The 23,349-nt window shown below is 35.5% G+C and overlaps 1 protein-coding gene across 1 annotated transcript; it reads left to right on the top strand.

The window, feature by feature from the left end:
- The first annotated feature begins 119 nt into the window (after positions 1–119).
- LOC130241828 (myelin-associated glycoprotein) lies at positions 120–21,863 on the top strand. Its single transcript, XM_056473791.1, has 9 exons — positions 120–190; positions 9,227–9,286; positions 9,860–10,240; positions 10,366–10,662; positions 10,746–10,845; positions 11,868–11,900; positions 21,091–21,159; positions 21,422–21,440; positions 21,635–21,863. Exons 1-9 carry the CDS (start codon positions 175–177, stop codon positions 21,698–21,700), a joined length of 1,041 nt encoding a protein of 346 aa, XP_056329766.1. The 5' UTR covers positions 120–174; the 3' UTR covers positions 21,701–21,863.
- The last annotated feature ends 1,486 nt before the right edge of the window (positions 21,864–23,349 follow it).

Raw genomic sequence — 23,349 nt, 5'->3', positions numbered from 1 at the left:
ATCACACATATACACATGCCAATTGCGAACATAATGGTGTAACTTTGTTTTTAAGAGCTCTGCAAATATATTTGTGTGTTTTCTTTTTAAAATGAACCAGTTTTCTCTATGTTTTCAAGTAAACACAACATCCTTTGAGAAAACTGATGACCTCTGGATGAGTACGAATTCTGAATGTTTGTAATGAAGGGTGAGTACATGATGATTTCTTATTTACTATTAATTTATTTTCCTATGTTTCCCCATGCACATACTTTAGTGCTTTATTATTGTCTAAACCTGCCATTTAACATACAGCGTGCATTACAGGCTATGGCTACTGTTTAATTTCCAAACTGCAATTCTGTCAAGATTAAGTAAACAGACACAACCTACCCTTCATTATTTATTTGAGAATTGTGTTTTAGTAGCTACTAAATTGCTTAAATAGCTACTTTACAGTATGCTTTACTTCTTTGTTTATAGAGACGGAGAATCAGTGGCGTTTGTCCAAAAGATGCTGCCAGAACACCACCCTTACATGGGCCAAACACTCAAAATACAAATAGTTGTCGTGAACATAGTTTCAAAATACGTCATAAAATTTAGTCAGATCCATTCTACGATGGCCACCATTTTATTGGCTTAGGAACATAGATATATACATTAGATGTCGCCTACCCTGCTTTTGTCTATTAGAAGGAATGCGTCAATAGAGCCGCCATTTTAGTACAGGGCAGCGCTCCTTAGAAATGAATGCGGGACCAAGGTGCAGTGGAGGACTCTGGCCATCCAAAACAAGAGATATACACTTATATCTATAATCGTTTTTCTGGTGGTCAGTTTGCAAATATTTTTTAAATTACGAAAATTATAATTTTACATCACTTTTCTACATTGATGGATAAGTGACCACATAGTCATTGCCGACAAAGAGCGTATGTTTGTGTGCATGGAAATGTATTATCCTCCCTCCCTGTTTAATTTGATATAATCTGTGTCCTGAAACACACCCCCTCTACTGCTTTCACTTCTCATTCTGACGGAGGGAGCGATTCATTTGTGAATGAATCTCCGTTATGAACGACTCATTCACTTAAGCCTGGTTCACACTATAGGATTTTAAACATCGGCAGATCGCTGTGCTGTTCACACTACATGACTTGATTTGGTGTCTTTTAATCTCTGTGGTATTCACACTACGCGACACTACTTAAATGATCCACAAGAGGGGGTGACACACTACAAGATCTGAAAACAACTCAGCTCAGTCAAGCTACCAAACCACAGCCAATGAAATGTTGAGGGAGGAGTCATCAGAAAAAGCTGAACACTGCTTGTGTGCGCATTACATCACTGACGTTTCCTAAATATCTGTGTATTTCTTCACTTCACAATATCTGTGTATTAATTCATCACTGAGTTTCAAGCTTTCAAGGAAGCATTTAAAAACATCGTCAGTCAGAGAGTTTTTAATTTTTGTAATTTAATAACCCTTTGAAATAAAACTAACATATTTATAACACCCTGTGTGTATAACATCTGTGTATTTCTTTCTAACATAGTTTTTTTTTAATTACAAAACAGTAAAGAACTGAGCATTTCTACCTTAAATTACCTTATTGGTCAACATGACTGCATGCATGTCTGCCACTTTTCACTGTGACTTCAAATATGCACGCATTTGTTTTGTCTAGCAACTTCCTGCTAACATAAACAGAACTTTCTGATAGCAAAAACATAAATTTACTTCAGATATATCTTTCAAAACAGCACATTCTGTGCCGGGAAATAGCTCCTGTTTGAAAGTGAAAATGAAAGTGAGCCCCAGAGCTTTGCGTGTTCTAGTATCTTAACTACATATTTATAGGCTGTATTACCAAAAAAGATAATATTTTTAGGGTAATGGTGTCATCAAATATGATGACGGACATTCAGCGCTTAATTTTAATACCTCAATAGAAGCTTTGAATGTAAATATGATGTGACAATATGGCGCTTTATATGAGAATGGTCAGAATGACCAGTATGGTAATTGTAATATTTACAGAATGCTATCTCCACTCCACTCTCGTGTCCGTGTTAAGGCAGAATGAAGTGAGTGCATCGATGCCCATTCTGGCCAATCACAGACATTACTGTTGGGCTCCTGAGCACACATGCATTCAGCTCATGCTGATATGCTCTCTCATTGGCTGCAGCTTGTCTACATCTGACCGCACGTGGGGTCGAGTAGGCCGACTGCTCTGGAATATTCAGCATGCTAGATATTGGATTTCCGTCTGCGAGGTGTCGGCGACGCTTCAGCGAGCCTCTTTGACGCGTTGTTCAGTAGTTCACACAAAAAGACTGGCGAGCGCCGAGCACTCGCAGATTACTTCCCGATCACAGCCCGATCGGTCGGCGAGCTCGTTAACTTCCAAATCAGGCTCAAATCAGGCTTAAAATCCTGTAGTGTGAACTAAGCTTAATTTATTCAACAAAACTAACATAAGCCGAGTATTTAGTGCGAGTTGGTGCTCCTTTGCCTTATGGTGAATGCAGTGACTGTATTATCATCAATAGCATTACTTGCCGAGCACAAAAGTTCATAAAAGTTCATAACAAATATTTAAAAAAAAACAAAATCTTACCTATGAAATGTCCTGCCATCATGCTTAGTTTTCTTAGTTTGCTCGTTACTACTACTAAAGTCCAGCGTTATCACATTGTCACACTGTCTTGACTAGTGCGGTTGAATGACATTTGTCCTGGGAGCACTGTACAAAATGTGGTGGCGCTACTGACGCATGCTCAGGATCCGTATGTTATATCTAGTGTATATATCTATGCCTTGTGAACAAAGGCACAACTACACATTTACTGAGGGGAATGCGGGTTTAAGTTTTGATAGGTATGGGAGTCCTAAAGGGCAAAAGAACATAAAAATGCAATCACTTCTCATATGCGAGGTGTAAGGTCTGTCTTTGCATTAAAAAATTGACTGAAACTGCTATTACACCTCTCACAAAGTGAAATAAAAAAGACTGTAAAATGTTTAGTTTAAAAAATAAACAACGACAAACTGCCGGAAATGTTCTATTTTATCAAAATGTTATGGGCAAACTTTTTTTGTAACTAAAATTAAAATAGTTTTGAGCAAAAAAAGTTACCAAACGGCCTGATGTATCAATATGATACATACATTTATAAAAACATGTATATGGTATAAAAAATGGATCTTGATAGAAAAATTAATAAACATTTCAGTTGCAAAAAAAATGTGAACATTATGATTATTTGTTTATGTGTCAGTTTTAAAAGGGTTAAGAATCATTATAATCAAGTATATAAAATTCATATTGGGGAATTTTTAATCCAAATATTACTTTCTATTTTATCTGAAATATATTGAAGTCTGTACTTACATAAATATAAATTTTGTGTGATCCCTCTTATTTTGGCAAAATAATTAATTAATTAATAATAAATATTGATAAATAAAGAAAATGTTTCTGATTAATGATAACTTTTGACCTCAACTGTACTGTATGTATGATTTGATAGTTGATTTTGATGAAAATTTAAAAAATCTAAACCGTTACATCTACATGAACACTTTACACTTGGCTGTGTGACTGCATGTTACTGTGTTAATTGATTTTGAATTAAAACGTGTGTGCCAATGTATGCAACTCATGGTATAATTTTCTTATTTAACAAAATACAATATTATACTCATATAAAATGCAAAATAAACGTTTTTAACCAAACATTTATTTATTTTTATTATTTATTTTCATTATTATATTTATATACTTTTAATAAGGATAATTTCAAAAATCGTGTGTGGCGCCCCTGCATGCCCCCTTTTTGCACCCCTGCTTAGGAATAGTAGCCAACATTAGGCATGTGGTATGTTATCATTGATGCACAAACAGACAGCATGCTATGTATTTTGTACAAGCATAACAGAACAATGTTTCATAAAATAACTGAGGTCTTTAAAACATTTTATTCTAAGGAAAACACTATGATCAAAGTTACAGAACAGCAATGACTGAAGCACAAAGAAAGATTAGAGCAAAATTTTCTGAAGGTTACAGCATAGGACATCACATCCTATAAATATATCTCAATAATAAACTGCATGATATCATTGCGCTGGCAACTGAGGGTCTCGTCCATCCACTGAGTGTTTCAGACAAGGCTTATTTTGATGTCATCGGCACCTAAAAATATCATAAAATAAATAATCCCACTGATTTTGCTGACATTTTCAGCATCGTATGAGAAAGTTGTGAAGCTAAATGTTTTCTGTTTCACAGTATAACGTGCTGGGGTGGTGCAGTGTGTAGCGATGTCGCAGTGTGTGCAGTGTGTAGCGATAGGTCACTGGTTTGAGCCTCAGCTGGGTCAGTTTGTATTTCTGTGTGGAGTTTGCATGTTCACCCAGTGTTGGCGTGGGTTTACTCCGGGTGCTCCAGTTTCCCCCACAAGTCCAAAGACATGCGGTACAGGTGAATTGGATAAGCTAAATTGTCCCTAGTGTATGTGTGTGAATGAGTGTGTATGGGTGTTTCCCAGTTATGGGTTGCAGCTGGAAAAGCATAAACTGTGTGAAACATATGCTGGATAAGTTGGCAGTTCAAGGGACTAAGCCAAAAAGAAAATGAATGAATGAAAGTATAACATGCTAATTTTCACCAACAGTTAAACTTTTGCCTTTGCGTCTGAACTTCACTCTGATGATCTTCAGCTCTCTCAAGGGATGCAAAAAAATGAGAAATGAAAAATACACAGAATTCTCAGAAGTCTGCATGTTGATTTGGACTTCCTCTTGATGTGGGTGTGTTTTTGACAATTTAGATATGTGGTTTACAATACAGTTGAGTTTATTATTCAGTCACTGAAGGCACATCAGTCACACTGAAAATTAAAGTAGGTTACCTTTCCTTTTTATAAAATCTTTTTTGTGGTAATATATGATAACAACGTTGTTATATTTTATTGTTTAGGATATTTAAACAGTTCTGTTAATGTAATTCATAATTACAATGATTGTTTATTGCAGTTTTTAGTTTAAGAATAAATTTAGATGTATACTATATGTACTACTTGTTAAACAGATATACAAATCACTTTGACAAAGTATTGTTTAAATGTATACATATTGATAGAGAACTAAAACAAACACATGTTTGTGTGTGTGCGCGCGCACGTGTGTATATACTACATATGTGTGTGTGTATGTATATATGTGTGTGTGTATACGTATATACAGTTGAAGTCAAAATTATTCGCCCTCTTGTGCCTTTTTTTTCTTTTCCAAATATTTCTTAAATTATGTTTAACAGAGCAGGGAAATTTTCACATTATTTAGTATGATAATTTTTCTTCTGGAGAAAGTCTTATTTGTTTTATTTTGGCTGGAATAAAAGAAGTTTTTAAATTTTCTAAAAACCATGTCAAGGTCAATATTATTAGCCCCCTTAAGCAATTTTTATTTTCTACAGAACGAACCATCGTTTTACAATAACTTGCCTAATTACCCTAACTTGCCTAGTTAACCTATTTAACCTAGTTAAGCCTTTAAATGTCACTTTAAGCTGTATAGAAGTGTCTTGAAAAATAGCTAGCAAAATATTATTTACTGTCATCATGACAAAGATAAAATAAATCAGTTATTAGAAATGAGTAATTAAAACTATCATGTTTAAAAATGTGTTAAAAAAATCTTCTCTGTTAAGCGAAAATTTGAAAAAAAAAAAAAATAGGTGGGCTAATAATTCTGACTATAACTATATATATATATATATATATATATATATATATATATATATATATATATATATATATATATATATATGTGTGTGTGTGTGTGTGTGTGTGTGTGTGTGCGTGTGTGTGTGTGTGTGTGCGTGTGTGTGTGTGTGTGTGTGTGTGTGTGTGTGTGTGTGTGTGTGTGTATAAACAGGAGACATATGAGCCTTGCTTGAACGGTGAAGTGTGAAAAAAAAATTATATATATATATATATATATATATATATATATATATATATATATATATATATATATACCTCTCAAGCGAAGCTTATGTCTATCTTTAACTTTTTTACTCATGTTTTTCTACTATTGCCTATAACCTAGTAAACATGGTATGTATACACATTATTAACATTCTTATTTGTCTTTGTAATTGAAGTTTTTTGGATATAAAAAATGTTACCTTGGAAACGATGGTAATGAATGGTATTTTAACTACAGCAGTTCGAACTGTAGTTTTGCCGAATGACTACAAAGTTATCAGCATGATGGTGAAAAACTGTACATTTCTAGTCAAACTATTCTTCTGCAATTTTATACCAAAAATGGAAATAAGGGCAGTATTTATAGCTTAATGAGGGAGAGCGTTGATATTATGTGATTGTATTGTATTGCAATATGGAGCAAATAAGTATTGATGTTACATCACAATTAATTCACAAATACTTGAAAATGAAACCATTTAAGGACAATAACTTGCTATGGTTACAACGGAATTAGTTGCAAAAAAAAAACTGTATAAAAGGATAAAACATGAAATGATAAAAAACATGATAATATTTGTAACCAGCTTAAATGTAATTAAATGGGGGAGGGGGGAGAGACAATGAACAGAGCGTAAGCCCCAAAGACAGCCTGATAGCAGTAGAGCCAGAGAAGACCGAATTCAGAGCAGGAAAAGAGACAGAGCAGTTTTTACCACCTATTTTGTATCTTTCTTGACCATGTGACCAAAGCCCAAATACTGAGACATTCAAACTGACCAATCAACATGTGACCTCATCGTAAAATACCCAAAGTCCACACATATATTAACCTGGGGGCTTTTTCATAAAAGTCGTTTCAAGAGTTCACACTTAGATATTGTTTGACAACTGTTAGCAGGTTTGGCATGCTGTCCCAGGAGAGAACCCTGAGTTCGGAGATAGTTGAACCCAGGGCTCCCGTCTGGTCCATAGAGCATGTGAGGGGAGTACGAGATCAGGTGGTTCTCGAGAGCTCCCCGTGGCAAAGGAGAAGAAGGGGTGGATGGGGGGGTTTCTTCAGAAAACGAAGATAAGAGAGTAGTTTAAGCTAGGCTACTTAAAGTGAGTTGGGAATAATCTGATTGGCTAACGAATGAATGTAGATGGGTGGCCAGCTGCGGTCAATCATATCACATGCTCCTCTTGAAATTAGTTTGTGAAACTTCACTTAGAAATGCAGGGATTTAAGTCAAAAACCTGACTTCAGTGAGCCGAACTAAACGTCTACGCTTAAATTGGTTCCATAACAGCAAGTTGAATATCATTTGATTTTACTATTCTGAGTTCAGTTTAAATAATCTAGATAACTGCTCATGCATGTTACTGTCGTGAAACCCTGAAGGTCGAGCATTGATGCATTGATTATGTTGTGTGCTACCATGGCAACTACGAGAACTGAAAAAGCTCAGAAACGAAACAGCGAGTGAGCTGCGTTTATTTTTAAAGTGTAAAAATATAATCATTTAAACATAATCAAAAAACTACGGCTTGCAATAAAGCAAGAGAGAAGACTGACAGGAAATTACAGATCGTCTCAATAGGCTACATATGTAGCAATATATTTAAAAATATAGGCCATTATTTAGGCCTTTTAATGTTAATTTAAATAATTGTCACAATACAGTGAAATTGTGCTTGCGAGCATTCGAGCGAGAGAGAGAGAGAGAGAGAGAGAGAGAGAGAGAGAGAGAGAAAGAATGTGCGCTTACTGCCAATTGTGGCTTGAAAAAGTTTGAATGCATTGCAGGCTCACTGTAACCTACAAAATGTGCTTAACGTAAGCGCATTAAGTTTAAAATAATGGCTACAAAGACCTGTGCATGGTGTTCCTGTGCCCCGTGGGAAGATATCTTTATATAAAAGTGAAGCTATTGCTTGGCCTAGATCATCTCCTGATTATTCCACTCAAAGTTTGCAGCTTTAAAGCTTTATATTTGAAGTCAGAATTATTAGCCCCCTTTGAATTTTTTTCTTCTTTTTAAAATATTTTTCAAATTATGTTTAACAGATGAGGAAATGTCTGAAAATGTGTCTGAAAATGTTTTTTCTTCTGGAGAAAGTCTTATTTGTTTTATTTCGGCTAGAATAAAAGCAGTTTTTTTATTTTTTTTAAACCCCATTTTAGAGACAAAATGATTAGCCCCTTTAAGCTATATTTTTTCTCAGTAGTCTACAGAACAAACTACTGTTATACAATAACTTGCCTAATTGCCCTAACCTGCATAGTTAACCTAATTAACATAGTTAAGCCTTTAAATGTCACTTTAAGCTGTATAGTAGTGTCTTGAAAAATATCTAGTCAAATATTATTTACTGTCATCATGGTAAAGATAAAATAAATCAGTTATTAGAAATGAGTTATTAAAACTATTATGTATACTATTAAGCAAAATTTGAAACTAATTTAGCAAAAATTAACCAATGATCACAGTTCAAAAATTAGTACACCCAAATGAATATGTTGGGGGAAAATGTTAAATAAAATTTGAATAACCGGGAAAAAAATCAAGAGAAACCTAAAGAGATATAAAATGTTCAATAGTTGAAATGTTGTAGTTTGTATTTGTTTGTTTGCATTAACTTATTTAAATTTAAATGTATTGTCATTCTATTCTTAAAGATGTGTGGTGTATATATATTTACTATTAGGTGACCATAAAGTTTTATTCATTATTATGAGGTTAAGTAAATTAAAATGGCATCAAATTATGACAGGCGAATGAAAATGTTTTTATTAAGCATGAATTTAAAACTTACCCTGAGAGTTAATCTTTCCTGGACCAGGCTGGTTTCCCTGCATAAATTGCCAGAGCAACTAAGTTTGAACTATCATAAATTTGATTTATGAAACAGAATTCGCAATTAATAAACCTGACTTACCAAGATAAGCCTGGCTTTTTCTCTAAGCTTGGTTTATTGAACAGGCCCCTGGCCCTGATCTTATCAGTATCTGCCTTTGGAATCTGTATATACCTTCTTGGTGAATAAGACATGTTTCGCAATATAAACAAATGCATATGATGATTTGCATTCTTACACAATCTGAAACAAAACATAAATAAATATAAGTAGAAATATTTTACTTAGCATTAAATCTCAGATTACTATGAACACTGTATAGGCATTTCCACATCTTTAAGCAAAAATTATTGCACATGCTAAGAAATCCATATTTGACATGTTTTTGCCTCTTCAGTTTCTAGAGTTCAGGCCAGTATGGGTGTACAGACAGGACTCTTTCTCTTCTGGCTTCACGGTATGATTTTAAAGCATTCATAAAGCGTGTATATGTGTACAATTTGTGTAACATTTCAAGTTACTCTTATTTGTCATTTCTATTCAATATTATTAAATTGTAAATACAATTTCTGTGTGGACTATTGTAATTATAAGTTGTTGTTAATTTACTCATGCAGGGGCCATCCAAAATTTTGTCGACTTTCTTTTTTCAGTAGAGCAGTAAAGATGATTTTTGTCTGAGCTTACAGCTCTTGGTGATTCAAAACTTGCAAGGTAATGAGCATTGTCAGTTTAAGTCAAAAAACAGCCGAAACAGTGGAAAAAAGACAATACATTGAGATCTTGTTAAGTCAAACAAAGGATTGGTGTGAGAAGCTAAACAATATCATGAGGTTATCTTGAGACCTTAATGTTTTTTTTAACTCTAAAAAGTGCCAGTAGCTGTTGACTGGCAGTTTATGAATCACCATGGGTCACCAACATCTGTGCCTGAAAGTCAGACAATTAACAGCAACTTTTAATTTTTGGTTGAACTGTCCTTTAAGTGTAAAGAGCAAAATATTTAACAGATTTTATAATTCTTTTGCAGTTCTTTGTGCAGTCGTGCTTGCTGATGTTTGGAAGGTGGATGTAGAGCATAAAATGGAGGCTCTGGTCTCGTCTTGTGTGGTGTTGCCTTGTAAATTTACATACCCTGCTCAGCAGCAGCCCTCTGATCGTATTAGAGCCATATGGCACAAGAATAAAAACTGGGATGACATCATCTTTCACAGAGACAGTACACTGGTTGAAGACAATTTCAAAGGTCGTACAAAACTGATTGGCTCACTTGGTAGTTTCAACTGCTCCTTGGAGATTGATGAAGTGAAAAACATTGACAATGGCCCGTTTTGCTTCAGGGTGGAATTAGAAACAGCTCCAAAAGACAAGTACTCTTTTGTGGACAACTGTGTGTCAATTACAATGATTGGTAAGTGTGCTTGTGAGATCTGTTGTAAAAACCTTGTTTAAATCTGTTTGCAAATATCAGGGTACAAAATAGAGAAAACAACTAAATAGGAAATACGTGTTTTGTGATTGGGAATATGCGTATAGAGGAAGCACCAAAACCAAATCTGGAGGCTGAGACGTCTGTTCATGAGGGTGAACCTGCAGTCTTTAAATGCTCTGTCAGACACACCTGTCCGACCCACCAGCCCTCTCTCAGCTGGAGCCACCCAGGAAAAATAATCTCAAGCTACAAGAGCTTGGGTCATGGAAACTGGGAAGCAGAGTCTCTCCTGACTTTCACCCCAACAAAGGAGGACAGTCACACCTTTGTCGAATGCACAATCATGTACCACGGGAATGTCAAGGGTGAAATGAAAGCCAGCCGCCCTGTCTTTGTGAAAGGTATTCCATAAAACATTTCTAGAATTTGATGTACAGTGATCCATAAAAGTGATTGGGAGCTTTTTTTTTTCTTCCTTAACCAGAAAAAGCAACTCTCAGCCACATCATCATACCTGCCTTATCTGGACTTGGAGCTGCTCTTTTGGTTGGAGTTGTGTGTTTCCTTGTTGTCAAGCGATATAGGTAAACCTTAATCTGACTTTATTATACCATTACAGAAATTTCACATGTGAAAAAGTTAAAATCACATGTGAAACACAAGAACCACATGTGAAATGCACATGAGAAAATGTGTGTAGTTGGAACGTTTTTGTGTGTATCACCTGAAGTGTGCATTCCCATGTGAAGCACGTGATACACATTTCCCATGTGCATTTTTATATGTGGTTTCTGTGTTTCACATGTGCAAAGTCATTGACTAAGTTTACATGGACATCAGTTATCTAATTATTTGCTTTAATCTGAATAAGACAATAATATGATTAAGGTGCTTACATGAGTTACTATTTGAATGTTGCTTTGTACATAGTTCGATTAACATCACTACATCACCATTCACCATTCATTCCTCTGGCGTTTCACCCAAGAACAGTTCAAGTTCAACCGCAGTTCATTTCTCACACTTTGCGTGCAAAGAGATGATGGCAGATACAAACTATCAAGCAACAGGCCACCTCTGCCATTTCTTTCACTAACTTTTCATTCATGCCCCCTGACAATTTCTGAGGTAAAGGATGAGAGCATATAATAATTACTGGTAGGAGAGAGTGGTTTTAACGGAGTCTGATGACAACTGTCGTGTGTGCATCCTGTTTGAAAATGTAGTGAGATTGACTACAAAATGATAATAGTTTGATTAAGGTGTTTACATGTCAGTACTGCACTTCAATAATGCAACTAAAATATGAATACTCCACATGTCTTAATTTGTTTTCTGTTTAGTTTGATTATGACAGTATTCGGATTAAGGTTATCGCTGTTTACATGGTAGACTCTAAATCAGAGTCTTGTCCTAATTGTATTACAATTGGAGTATTGCTGTCCATGTAAACATATTCAATGAGGAGGGATCTCAAAAATAAATGACATTGGACAAACTACAAAAAATTGATGTAAATACAGTGGTTTCTTGTAATGTGAGCATCTGATAATGCATTGTGAAATCTCTCAGTAACATTTTGTGTAAAATCTCTTTAATCACGCAGGAAACGCATTGCTGATCTTCAATCAGGAGTTGGGTGAGTAGTAATATTAAGCCAGTGTTTAGTTCAGTAATCTACCAGAGAAAAATGCTGTGAAATTGCCAAGACTATTATAATCCGAAACATTTAGCTTAGCCTTTAGTGCAATGGTCTCAAACTCAATTCCTGGAAGGCCGCAGCTCTTCATAGTTTAGCTTCAACCACCTCCAACTCTGTAAAACCCAAAAAGTTAAGGTAACTCAAACCATTTGAGGAAACCAATTGCAACAAACCACTTTAAGTTCAAAAACTATTCCTAATGAGTACTGTGATCTTAATCCATTTGAGTAAACCCAATAAATGAAAGGAAACTCAAACCAACTGAGTACTGGAAAACCCAATAAGTTAAGGCAACTCAAACCGTTTGAGGAAACAGATTGCTACAAATTGAGTTAAAAAACTAATCTATATCGGTACTGTGAACTTACTCCACTTAAGTTGAAGTAATAAGGCATTTAATTAACTTATTACCTTCAACACAGAGTTCAAAACTCTTTTCAAATGAGTGGAATTAACTTTCAGTCAATTATGAGTTAGCTACACTCATTTCATTTGATAAAAGTTTAGCGTTGAGTTTTACAGTGTGCTTAATAGTTTCTTGTAGTCTTGAACAGCTTGATTATTTGGATCATCTGTGTTTGATTAGAGTTGAAGTAAAACTGTGCAGAGCTGTGGCCCTCCAGGAATCGAGTTTGAGACCTATGCTTTAGTATGTGGAAAATATTACATTTAATTGACTTTTCATTAGATAAACAGCATTGGCATTATCTAAACAGTCAGATTAAAATCCTTAAAATCAGTGACTTTTACTGTTATCATAAGGACTGATGTTAGGAAAGAAATGAATGTCAGTGAAATAAAAAAAAAAGAGTGTGAAAGTGTTTTTTGACACATTTATGTTCTCTAAGGATCTATGTGTACCTTTTTTTGTTTTGACACAAAAGGGCTAAAGTCATATTTTTCAATTCAGTCGAACTGTGTAGTGATTTTCGCAATTATTGTTCTAAAGCAGCTTTACAAATGGTGCACATCATTACATTACGATCAAAGTCTATAAACTCCAGTCAGAAGTAAGTCTCAAATTTTAGCTTTTCCATTAATAGTCAGCGGTTACAGAGGTTGCTAATATTACTAATATCAATTTGCTTAGTTTTATACTGGTTGTTCATTATCAAATCACATTTTTATACAACTTGTGTAGTGACAAGTGAAATCAATGACTGATAACGCATTTACTACCTCTGTAATGTCATTATCCTGGTCACACAATTGCAGTAAGGACAAAATCCATTAAGTATAATAGTCAATATGAAAAAACATAATGGGTATAATGGCTGCAGTCTTTTGCGATTTTTCCATAATATCAAGATAAATATTGTCCAATTTGGATTGTGATATGAAATTGTGATTTGCTCTAAATAAGATGTGGAAAAAGCACACACCCTCTGCAGTTCTTCAAATTACAAATCTGCATTATGATTTTATTATTATGTACAGTTCCACAAGGATAGAAACATTAACTGTATTTTGCATGAAAATATTTTGAGCAAACTTTATTAAGGGAAGAAAATGGAGAAAAAGAACAAATGTGATGGAAGGAGAGACAAGAAAGACATTTACCCACAAATATTCTCAGTGGGATATTGAAACAGATGGCTCTCAGAAATTCAGTGTTTCATTCTGGGGTTCACATCTCAACAGATATGACTGCGACTGGCTACAGTGAGCATGCCTTGACACTCTTCACAGAGAGCACAAACACAGATACATGAACACAGGAGCACCACCAGATTGCTTATATATCTGCTCATAGACAGGTCCTCTGATGGATGCAGCTTTCAAATGCTCCTGAGTCTGTATATCTGTGTTTAGGATCATAGTTATGTCTGTTGAGCTTATGAACACAATAGCCAATCAGCAGTGTTTCAGAATCTGCTCAATAGTACTCAAATGTTAGCAGGGAATGAATGTTTTTTAAATTTCAGTCCTGAATTCTGTACTTTTGACATTTCTAACTTGATGCGCTTCTAGCCTTAAAATGATTGATAATAAATGCACTTTTAAAGTGTACAGACCGTGCTTTTATCAATAAAGATTTTGTTAACAGAATTGATCATTTTATAATTAACTTTTAAAAAAAAAGGTACTTCATAGTGGAACATAAAATTGATTGAAAAGCTACAGTAGTCAACATTTGAAATGATCAAAGTTGTCTTTTTAACCTCTTCAAATGTTGACGGCTGTATTAACTGAACGGTTGCTTGGGGAACCAATATGTCATCAACATCTCATAGTTTTATTTCCTTTTATTATATTTTTGTTCTCTGCGGATCACATTCCTGATACAAATAGTCAAACTATATATGATGATGTTTTATTTTGTATGTGAGAATTGCGGATGGGAAAGTACACGGTGCTCAAAGATGTTTCCTGCTGATAAAAGCACACAGACCTGTTTCCAGTAGTTAATAATAAAGTTTCCCCAACTTACCAATATCAGTATTTAATAATAAAGTTACCCAAGTTACCAATATCAGTATTTAATAATAAAGTTTCCCCAAGTTACCAATATAAAAGAATGTAAAAAAAGTAATTATAAGTGTTTTTGTAAATATGATTATCTCAAGTGTTCATTTTTTATTTTATTATAATATGTTTTTTAGAATGTGGAATCGACTCTCAAGAATGTCTCGCAGGTAATTAGCATAGATTTTTATTTTATTTACAATCTGCATTGCAATAACCAGTCTTTATTAGTTATAATGAAATTGATAATTATAATGATTATCTGTCTTGTTTGTGTAATAACCAGGTTTCGCTCAGGCGAAGGTAGAAGTGAACCGGGTGGCAGAGAGCAGAGGCAAGTACACAGCAGCTTATAATGTGTTCCTCTGCAACAAAGCAGGACTACTAATATTCCGTTTGAAAATATAATGAATTGGTTTCTGTTAATGGTATAGAGTTACTAAAAGTAAGTTGAAACTGAAATGTATAAAACTCTCAGCTGGAATTGAACATGTAAGATTGAATATCTGTCATCCAACGTTTGTGAAAATGGTTATGTATCAAGAAATTGTATGTATTTTGTCATAGTTGTTCTAAAAAATGTCTTTATTTGTCAAATATGATAAAATTGACTCGATTGTTACTAGTTGTGTAATGAAATTGACACTGTTTTAACTAAATACAAGACAAAATAATACATACAATTATACATTTATAATTTCAACAGAGTCTCTATGACTTTACTGAATTCAAAGCACATTTTAGTAGATTTGTTTTTTAATTATGAAGAGTTTTAATTCATGTAATTACAGTTTTGTATGTGTAAACAATGCAGTTAAACAGCAGAAAAGTTGGTTTTATCAACAATATTGACAAATCTAAAGAGTCAGAACTATTGTTGGGTTTGAGTTTTTACAGTGTTCACAGAGTACTTCATTTACACAAACTATTTCAAACTTAATTTTTAAATAGAGATGTACATTTTTCACTTCCATTTCACCAGCATGTGGTTTGATAAATTAATGCTACAGTACATGTGAAGCGTCAAGCTCTAATGTTAGGCATGACCAGAATAAATGTAAAATGCTCTGCTCTCATTTGCATTTCTCTGTTCTTCTTTTGGATTTAGGAGGTCTATTTGGAGTCGATTTTCAAGGTATCAACAAATTTTTGCTTCGATCTGTTAAATTCACCATCTTACTTGTATCACAGCAATTGTTAAACTTTTATTGTTCATCTCAGTCTCTTAGTGAAATAAAAAAACTAATATTGTAGAAAATTAACAAATGAAGGAGGAATAGAGAAAAAACTATCAGTTATGCTTTTGAAAATAACGTTTAGTCAGAAAAATGTACCTAAAGACTAATATCTGTTGTTTCCTATATTTTAAAGGAGAGATCAAAGGCATCAGATTGACAGGGGTTTTGACAATAAGTAAGTATGTGCTATTTAGTATGAATGATGTTTAAAGAAAGAGTTTGCCTAAAAAAAATTTGCCATTAATTTGCTCACCAAGTTTTTTTGTTCAATAGGGGATTAAAGAATTTTTTAGATGATTATTTTGTGATTTGTAGGCCCTGTTTACACTAATACGCATAACTTTATTTTGATGGTCTGTTTTTTTTATTTAAGTTACGTTGCATCAACATGCCAACTAATTCTCATTAGATTATAAGTAGACTGTTAGGTTGGAGTTATTGTTAGTGAAAGTTGACGTGTACTTGCAAAGTTTCTTATAGTCAGTTAAATGTCTGTTGAAGGAGCAGTATCAACAAATATTAAGCAGACTGACTAATACTCTTATAGACCATCAAAATAAAGTGAATTTTAGTTTTAATCAGAATCAGAATCAGAAAGAGCTTTATTGCCAGGTATGTTCACACATACTAGGAATTTGTTTTCGTGACAGAGCTTCTACAGTGCAACAGGATTACAGAGACAGGACAAAAAACTGATAATAAATATATTTAAAAAAAATTGAAGTAAGTAGTGAGTGCAAATATACAGATGACAAGTGTATGTACATGTTTATTACTATATACAATGTTATATGTGCAGCTGTTATGTGCAAATTGGCATGTAAAGTGTGTTGTTAAATAAGTGTATATGTGTATAAAAGTGTATAACAAGTAGTGATGTTGGTTCCACAATTATTATCATCAAGTGTTCATGAGATGGATTGCCTGAGGGAAGAAACTGTTTCTGTGTCGGGCTGTTCTGGTGCGCAGTGCTCTGTAGCGTCGACCAGAAGGTAAAAGTTCAAAGAGGCAGTGTGCTGGGTGTGAGGGGTCCAGAGTGATTTTGGCAGCCCTTCTGCTCGCTCTGGATAAGTACAGTTCTTGGGGAGTAGGAAGGGTTGTACCAGTGATTCACTCAGCAGTCCGAACTATTCGCCGTAGTCTTTGGAGATCGTATTTAGTAGCTGAGCTAACCCAGACAGTTATTGATGTGCAGATGACTGATTCAATGATGGAGGTGTAGAACTGTTTCAGCAGCTCCTTTGGGAGGTTAAACTTCCTCAGCTGACGAAGAAAGTACAGCCTCTGTTGAGCTTTTTTGACAATGGAGTCAATGTGAGTGTCCCACTTCAGGTCCTGAGAGATGATGGTGCCCAGGAACCTGAATGACACCACTGCTGCCACAATGCTGTCCATGATGCTCAGTGGGGGGAGAGCAGGGGGGTTTCTCCTGAAGTCCACTATCATCTCCACTGTTTTGAGCGTGTTGAGCTCCAGGTTGTTGTGACTGCACCAGACAGCCAACTCCTTAACCTCCTGTCTGTAAGCAGACTCGTCACCGTCCTGAATGAGGCCGATAAGTGTGGTGTCGTCTGCAAACTTCAAGAGCTTCACAGAGGAGTCTTTTGATGTGCAGTCATTCGTGTACAGGGAGAAGAGCAGTGGGGAGAGGACACACCCCTGGGGGGCGCCAGTGCTGATTGTGCGGATGCTAGATGAGAATTTTCCCAGCTTCACCAGCTGCTGCCTGTCCGTTAGGAAGCTGTTGATCCACTGACAGACAGAGGTGGGCACAGAGAGCTGAGTTAATTTGGGCAGGAGAAGTTTTGGGATGATAGTGTTAAACGCTGAGCTGAAGTCAACAAACAAGATCCTCACATAGGTCCCTGGTCTGTCTAGGTGTTGCAGAGCATAATGCAGTCCCATATTTACTGCATCATCCACAGACCTGTTTGCTCTGTAGGCAAACTGAAGAGAGTCCAGTGAGGGTTCAGTGATGTCCTTCAGGTGGGCCAGCACCAGTTTTTCAAAAGACTTCATGACCACAGATGTTAGTGCCACCGGTCTGTAGTCATTTAGTCCTGTAAGTTTGGGTTTCTTTGGGATGGGGATGATGGTAGAGCGTTTGAGGCAGGAGGGCACTTCACACAGCTCCAGTGATCTGTTGAAGATCAGGGTGAAGATGGGGGCCAGTTGGTCAGCACAGGACTTTAAACAGGCTGGTGTTATGAAATCTGGGCCTGGTGCTTTTTTCCTCTTCTGTTTCCGGAAGACCTGGCGCACCTCCTTTTCGTTAAACTGTAGGGCAGGTATGGGGGAGGCAGGGAGTGGTGGAGGTGTTAATGGTGGCGTGAAGAGCAGTTCAGAGTGGGTGTGGGGGGTTTTCTCAAACCGGCAGTAAAACTCATTCAGGTCGTTTGCAAGTCGTTCATTGTCTACAGTGCTGGGGGATGGTGTCTTGTAGTTTGTGATGTTTTTCAGACTTTTCACACGGATGCTGAGTTGCTGGAAGAGAACTGACTCCTTAGTTTCTCAGAATAGTTCCTTTTCGCGACTCTGATCTCCTTTTCCAGTGTGTATTTGGCCTGCTTATACAAGGTCCTATCCCCATTCCTGTAAGCAACCTCCTTGGCCTGACGTAGCTGTCTGAGTTTTACAGTGAACCATGGTTTGTCATTGTTGTATGTGAGTTGAGTCCTGGTAGGAATGCACACGTCTTCACAGAAACTGATATAAGATGTTAGTCTCTGTGAGCTCATCCAGATTGTTTGCAGCAGCTTCAAAAACACTCCAGTCAGTGAGGTCGAAACAGGCTTGTAGATCCCGCTCTGTTTCGTTAGTCCATCTTTTCACGGATCTTAATACAGGTTTGGCTGTTTTCAGTTTCTGCCTGTAGGTTGGAATGAGATGAATCAAACAATGGTCAGAGTGTCCCAAAGCTGCTCGTTGGACAAAGCGGTATGCATCCTTTATTGTAGTATAACAGTGATCCAGTATATTTCTGTCTCTTGTGGGACATGTCACATGCTGTCTATATTTTGGCAGTTCACGGGACAGTTTTGCTTTGTTAAAATCCCCGAGAATGATTAAAGCAGAGTCCGGGTGTAGTTGCTCTAACACCGTGATCTGATCAGCTAGTTTCTGTATCGCCACGCTCGCATGCGCGAGCGGAGGAATGTAAACACTGACGAGGATGAACGAGCAGAACTCGCGCGGGGAGTAAAAAGGCTTACAGTTAATAAACAGTGCTTCGAGATCTGGACAGCACATCTTCTTTAAAACTGTTACATCTGTACACCACCTTTCATGATGTAAAAGCACGTCCCGCCACCGCGTGATTTCCGCGTTGATTCTTCGTCGCGTTAAAACAGGCGTTTTAGAATGAAAACGATCCACGTCCACACTGGCGTTTCATTTAGGGTTTCTGAAAAGATCGTCGTCCACACTACACTGCTGAAAATGCACATCACGTGACAACACACATTCTTGAGCAGCGTATGTGGACGTTTGAGTTTCAGGCAGTCAGTGGGTGCTTTGAGAACACGTTGGACAGATCATCAAGGATCTACCACTAGATCACATCTCACTGTTGTTGTTAAACACAATATTTATTTCATCTTGTCTCTATTTCGACTTCGATCTTTTGAAACTATTACTTGTTCTCAGGTTACGTGTTTTGGCTGAGCGCAAAGATAAGTTAATATATTCATTTATGTAACCCCGTACACAGATTCTGCATATTGACTGATTGCTTGCCTTTATTTCCTATAGTGTATAAACCTTTTGTACGGTATACTTATATAATGGCCATCATTGATTATTAAAACTCATATTCAGCAAAAAGAGACATGTTTTGTATTTTTCAATTAAAATGAAAGGAAAATTATGTTAGAGACTACATTTTATTATAAATATGCATACAGTGAAGATGACGAGTCATATACAGGTAAATATGTAGCTACGTGATGCCTTAACATTTTGGGGTCTGTTAAGTTGTTAATAGCAAAATGAAAATATGCAGTTTCTTATATCATGTTTTCATTTTATTGTTAAGATAGTGAAACAACATAGGGTAATGCAAATGATATAAAGTACACTGTTCCCTTTGTAGATTTACACTACATGTCCCTTGCATCCAAGGAAAGGATGCAAGGCTGAACTTTGTGTACTTAATATTAAGAACAAAAAAACAATCAGATGAATTGTTTTCAGATGTCTCTGTTTTCCCCCATCCACACTGAAACAGAGCAGTAGTGTTTTAAAACCAAAACAGCCTCTAGCATTTCCAAAATGCTCAGTTTTCAGGGCTCAAAAACTCCGGGGTAATGTGGACGGAAGGCTTAACCGTACCAAAACTTATGCGCTTTAAAACTAAAGTGTATTAGGGTAAACAGGGCCTTAAAATGCAAATCAACTACTACCAGCACTTTGAGAGTCCAAAAAAAAAAAAAACAACAACACACAGGCAAAGTAAAATCATTGGCTGTGGCTCCTGACAATACATTGAGGTCTAAAGTTACTGTCAATAAGTATTTCCAGGAAACCAAACCTTTATTTGAATCTTAATATCTCATATAGAATTTGCGGAACTGTTTTGATCGATTATGGTATCACCTCCCAGGAACATCATGATATCATGTTCACTAGCGATTTGAGGACTGCAGAGATCGCTGGTGAACTACAATTCAGTCATGAACTACAGATCCCTTCATTCCAATATACATACACCAGGTTTCACTTCCACTGATTACACACACAGCTGAATCCTGTCACTAATGATTGTTTGGACTATTTATACACCCTGCACTCGTTTGTTGTTACTGAGTCGTTTGTTTTATTTGTGGTATGTTGTTCATGTGTTGTGTTCCCGTACCTTGCCTTAGTTTCTTGTTTTGTTTATTATTGTTCTTTTGATACTTTGATTTTTGGATGCCCTGTTGTTTTTCTGTTATCTGCACGATTATTTCTTCATTAAATGCATTTGGATCCTACCTTTTTTGTATCTGTGTTTTCAACGTACCGTGACACATGAACCTTTGAACAAAAAAAGCCATGAACAAAATAGCTGACTGTATAAACAAAATGTTTAAGTGTGTTTGATATTAGTGTACTTTTTTGCTTCTTTCACCATGCTGTGGAGAGTTACAATATACATTTTTTCATGCACATTTCCTATATGTGAAGCTATATCTTTATAGAGAAGCTACAGTTTATTTAAAAAAAATGCTATTTGCCCATTGACTTCCTTAGTCATTTCTAATTCTACTATGGAAGTTGATGTATCCCAGCAACCACCATTCTTTAAAATATCTTATTTAGTGTTTAACCAAAGACATCACATGAGGGAAATTAAATTATTATTTTTTTTTAAGTCATTTTCACCTTTGGGTGAACTGACACTAAATTACATATGAGTGAGTTATCCACTGTATATGTCCTGACAGGATGAACAATGCAGGCACAGGGTTTGGAGACCAGCCTTTCTCCAAAGCTCGAATGCCATCACCAAAGAGGTAATTATTAATTACATGTCTAATAGCTGTACTTAATGCTTAAATATTCCTGTTTGCTGAAAGAGTCTAGTAGATGTTACCATTTTGTACAATTAGGTTTAAATTAATATTTTATTATAATTCCATTCAGCATGTCTAAAGCTTTGCCCTCCTTAAACCGAAAAAACCCACACACATCAGAAACAAAAGTTTTGTTTGCTATGCTAATATTTGCTGTGATCAATGTATTTACTTCTTTTCTTTTCTTCATGGTTAACTCCAGTCAGAGCAAATGCTACACTGTGAGTATCTACCCTACTATTACTTAGTCTATTTGTGTATATTTTGTGAAAATAATTGTATTATCATTGACATCTATTGCTAAGTGTTTGAGGTCATGTCTTGTAGGTGATCTAATACTTTTTCATATTATGTAAAATGTGTTATTGTCCGTCTAATGTGAATTTATGTATTTCTATTCTCTTTTGTAATAAAGGCTGAAAGTTATGATGATGATGATTACACCAACACAGCAGATTTAAACTTATATGGAAATATCTGAAGAAAATGCCACTTGCCAGATGAAGACTGTAGACTTCACATCAGACTAAGATAGAGCATGCATTCCTGTTACATATTGGGATTTATTTTATGGCCAGCCTATCATGACTTAGACATAGTATACCATGTTAATATAGGCAGTATATATTTAAAGGCAAAATAATTAGCCCTCCTGTGAAATTCTATATAATAAATGTATAATAATATTAATAAATATGTAGTATTATAAGATTTAAAAAAAATATATATTTTTATTATTGTTTTTGCAGACATGGACAAACAAAGAACAGACAGACGAAACCTCATGTAAAAATAATCTGTGCAAAATGTAAACTGTAGCATGAAACTAGGGCAAATGGCGAAATACAAGACATGTATGACCTACAAAAAGACACAGCAATAGATGTAGAGAGAGAGAGAGAGAGAGAGAGAGAGAGAGAGAGAGAGAGAGAGAGAGAGAGAGAGAGAGAGAGAGAAAGACAGAAAAAAATGTAAAAATCTTCAGAAATTAAACAACATTATTAGGCTTTATGTTGTGGTAGGAAAAAAAAAGACTGGATTCTTTTCCCAGGGGTAGTATATTTAATTCTTTCCAAATGTAAAGTAAAGGTGAGTCCAAGAAGCCAGTTAGAAAAATGGCAATTATGGCAAAGACAAAAGAAATTACTTACTAAAACTATTATTAAAAATCATTTCAAAAAAATATCTCTGTTAAACAGCACTGGGGAAATATTAGAACAATTTCAAAGGCTTATAGTTTTGCCTTCAACTGCATATATATTTGCATGCAGTACATGATCATTTCATTGCATTATGCCAAATAATGTTTAACCCCCAGGTTGCGTATAAGAGTTTTGGTGCGTCTCCAAAAAGAACTTAAATGACACTTTTAGTTTTGATCGTACAGATAAGATCAATACATCAATCAAATCTCTTAAGTGTCTACTTTTTTGCTCATAGTGGATTCTTTAAAAAATACTGGATCATTATAAATCAGAGGATTGTAACCCTGTTTTATATAGCAATCTGATGTATGACATGCAAGTATAGATTTCACATATATAAAATTATATGTCATATAATCAGAATTATTACCCCCCCCCCCACACACACACACAATAGTTTTAATAACTAACTAATAAATAATGTTTTTTTTTTCCCCAAGACACTAGTATTCAGCTTAAAGTGTAGTCAAAAGGCTTAACTAGAGTAGTTAGGTTAATTAGGCAAGTTTGGGTAATTAGGCAAGTCATTGTATAAGCAACCCAGGCTGTAAACCAGTGTTTCTCAAGTGTTCCTAAAGGCACACCAGCAGTACACATTTTCAATTTCTCCCTAATCAAACACACCTAGATCAGCTCCGCAGAACATAAGAAGAGACTCCAAAACCTAACGTTAATGGGTCAGATAAGGGAGACATCCAAAATATGTACTATTAATGTGCCTCCAGGAACAGCGTTGGGAAACACTGCTGTAGACAATAAAACAAAATCATTGCTTAAGGGGGCTAAGAACATTGACCATATAAAGTTTTGATGACACTTTATAATAACTACACACTATGAATTATTTATTAAGCATTAGCAAATAGTTAATTCCTTATCTGTTAAGCATTAACTCTAAATTAATAGATTTAGTAAGCAGTTTATA

This window comes from Danio aesculapii, chromosome 15 (assembly GCF_903798145.1).
Source record: "Danio aesculapii chromosome 15, fDanAes4.1, whole genome shotgun sequence".
In the NCBI taxonomy this organism is placed as follows: domain Eukaryota; kingdom Metazoa; phylum Chordata; class Actinopteri; order Cypriniformes; family Danionidae; genus Danio; species Danio aesculapii.
Note: the sequence above shows the minus strand (reverse complement) of the source record. Positions and strands in the feature narration are given on the sequence as shown.

Bases quoted from the DNA above. Each gene is read 5' to 3' on its own strand.
- LOC130241828 (XM_056473791.1), top strand. The intron at 9,287-9,859 runs GTATGATTTTAA...ATTCTTTTGCAG, and splicing joins CTTTCTCTTCTGGCTTCACG to TTCTTTGTGCAGTCGTGCTT. The intron at 10,846-11,867 runs GTAAACCTTAAT...TTAATCACGCAG, and splicing joins CTTGTTGTCAAGCGATATAG to GAAACGCATTGCTGATCTTC.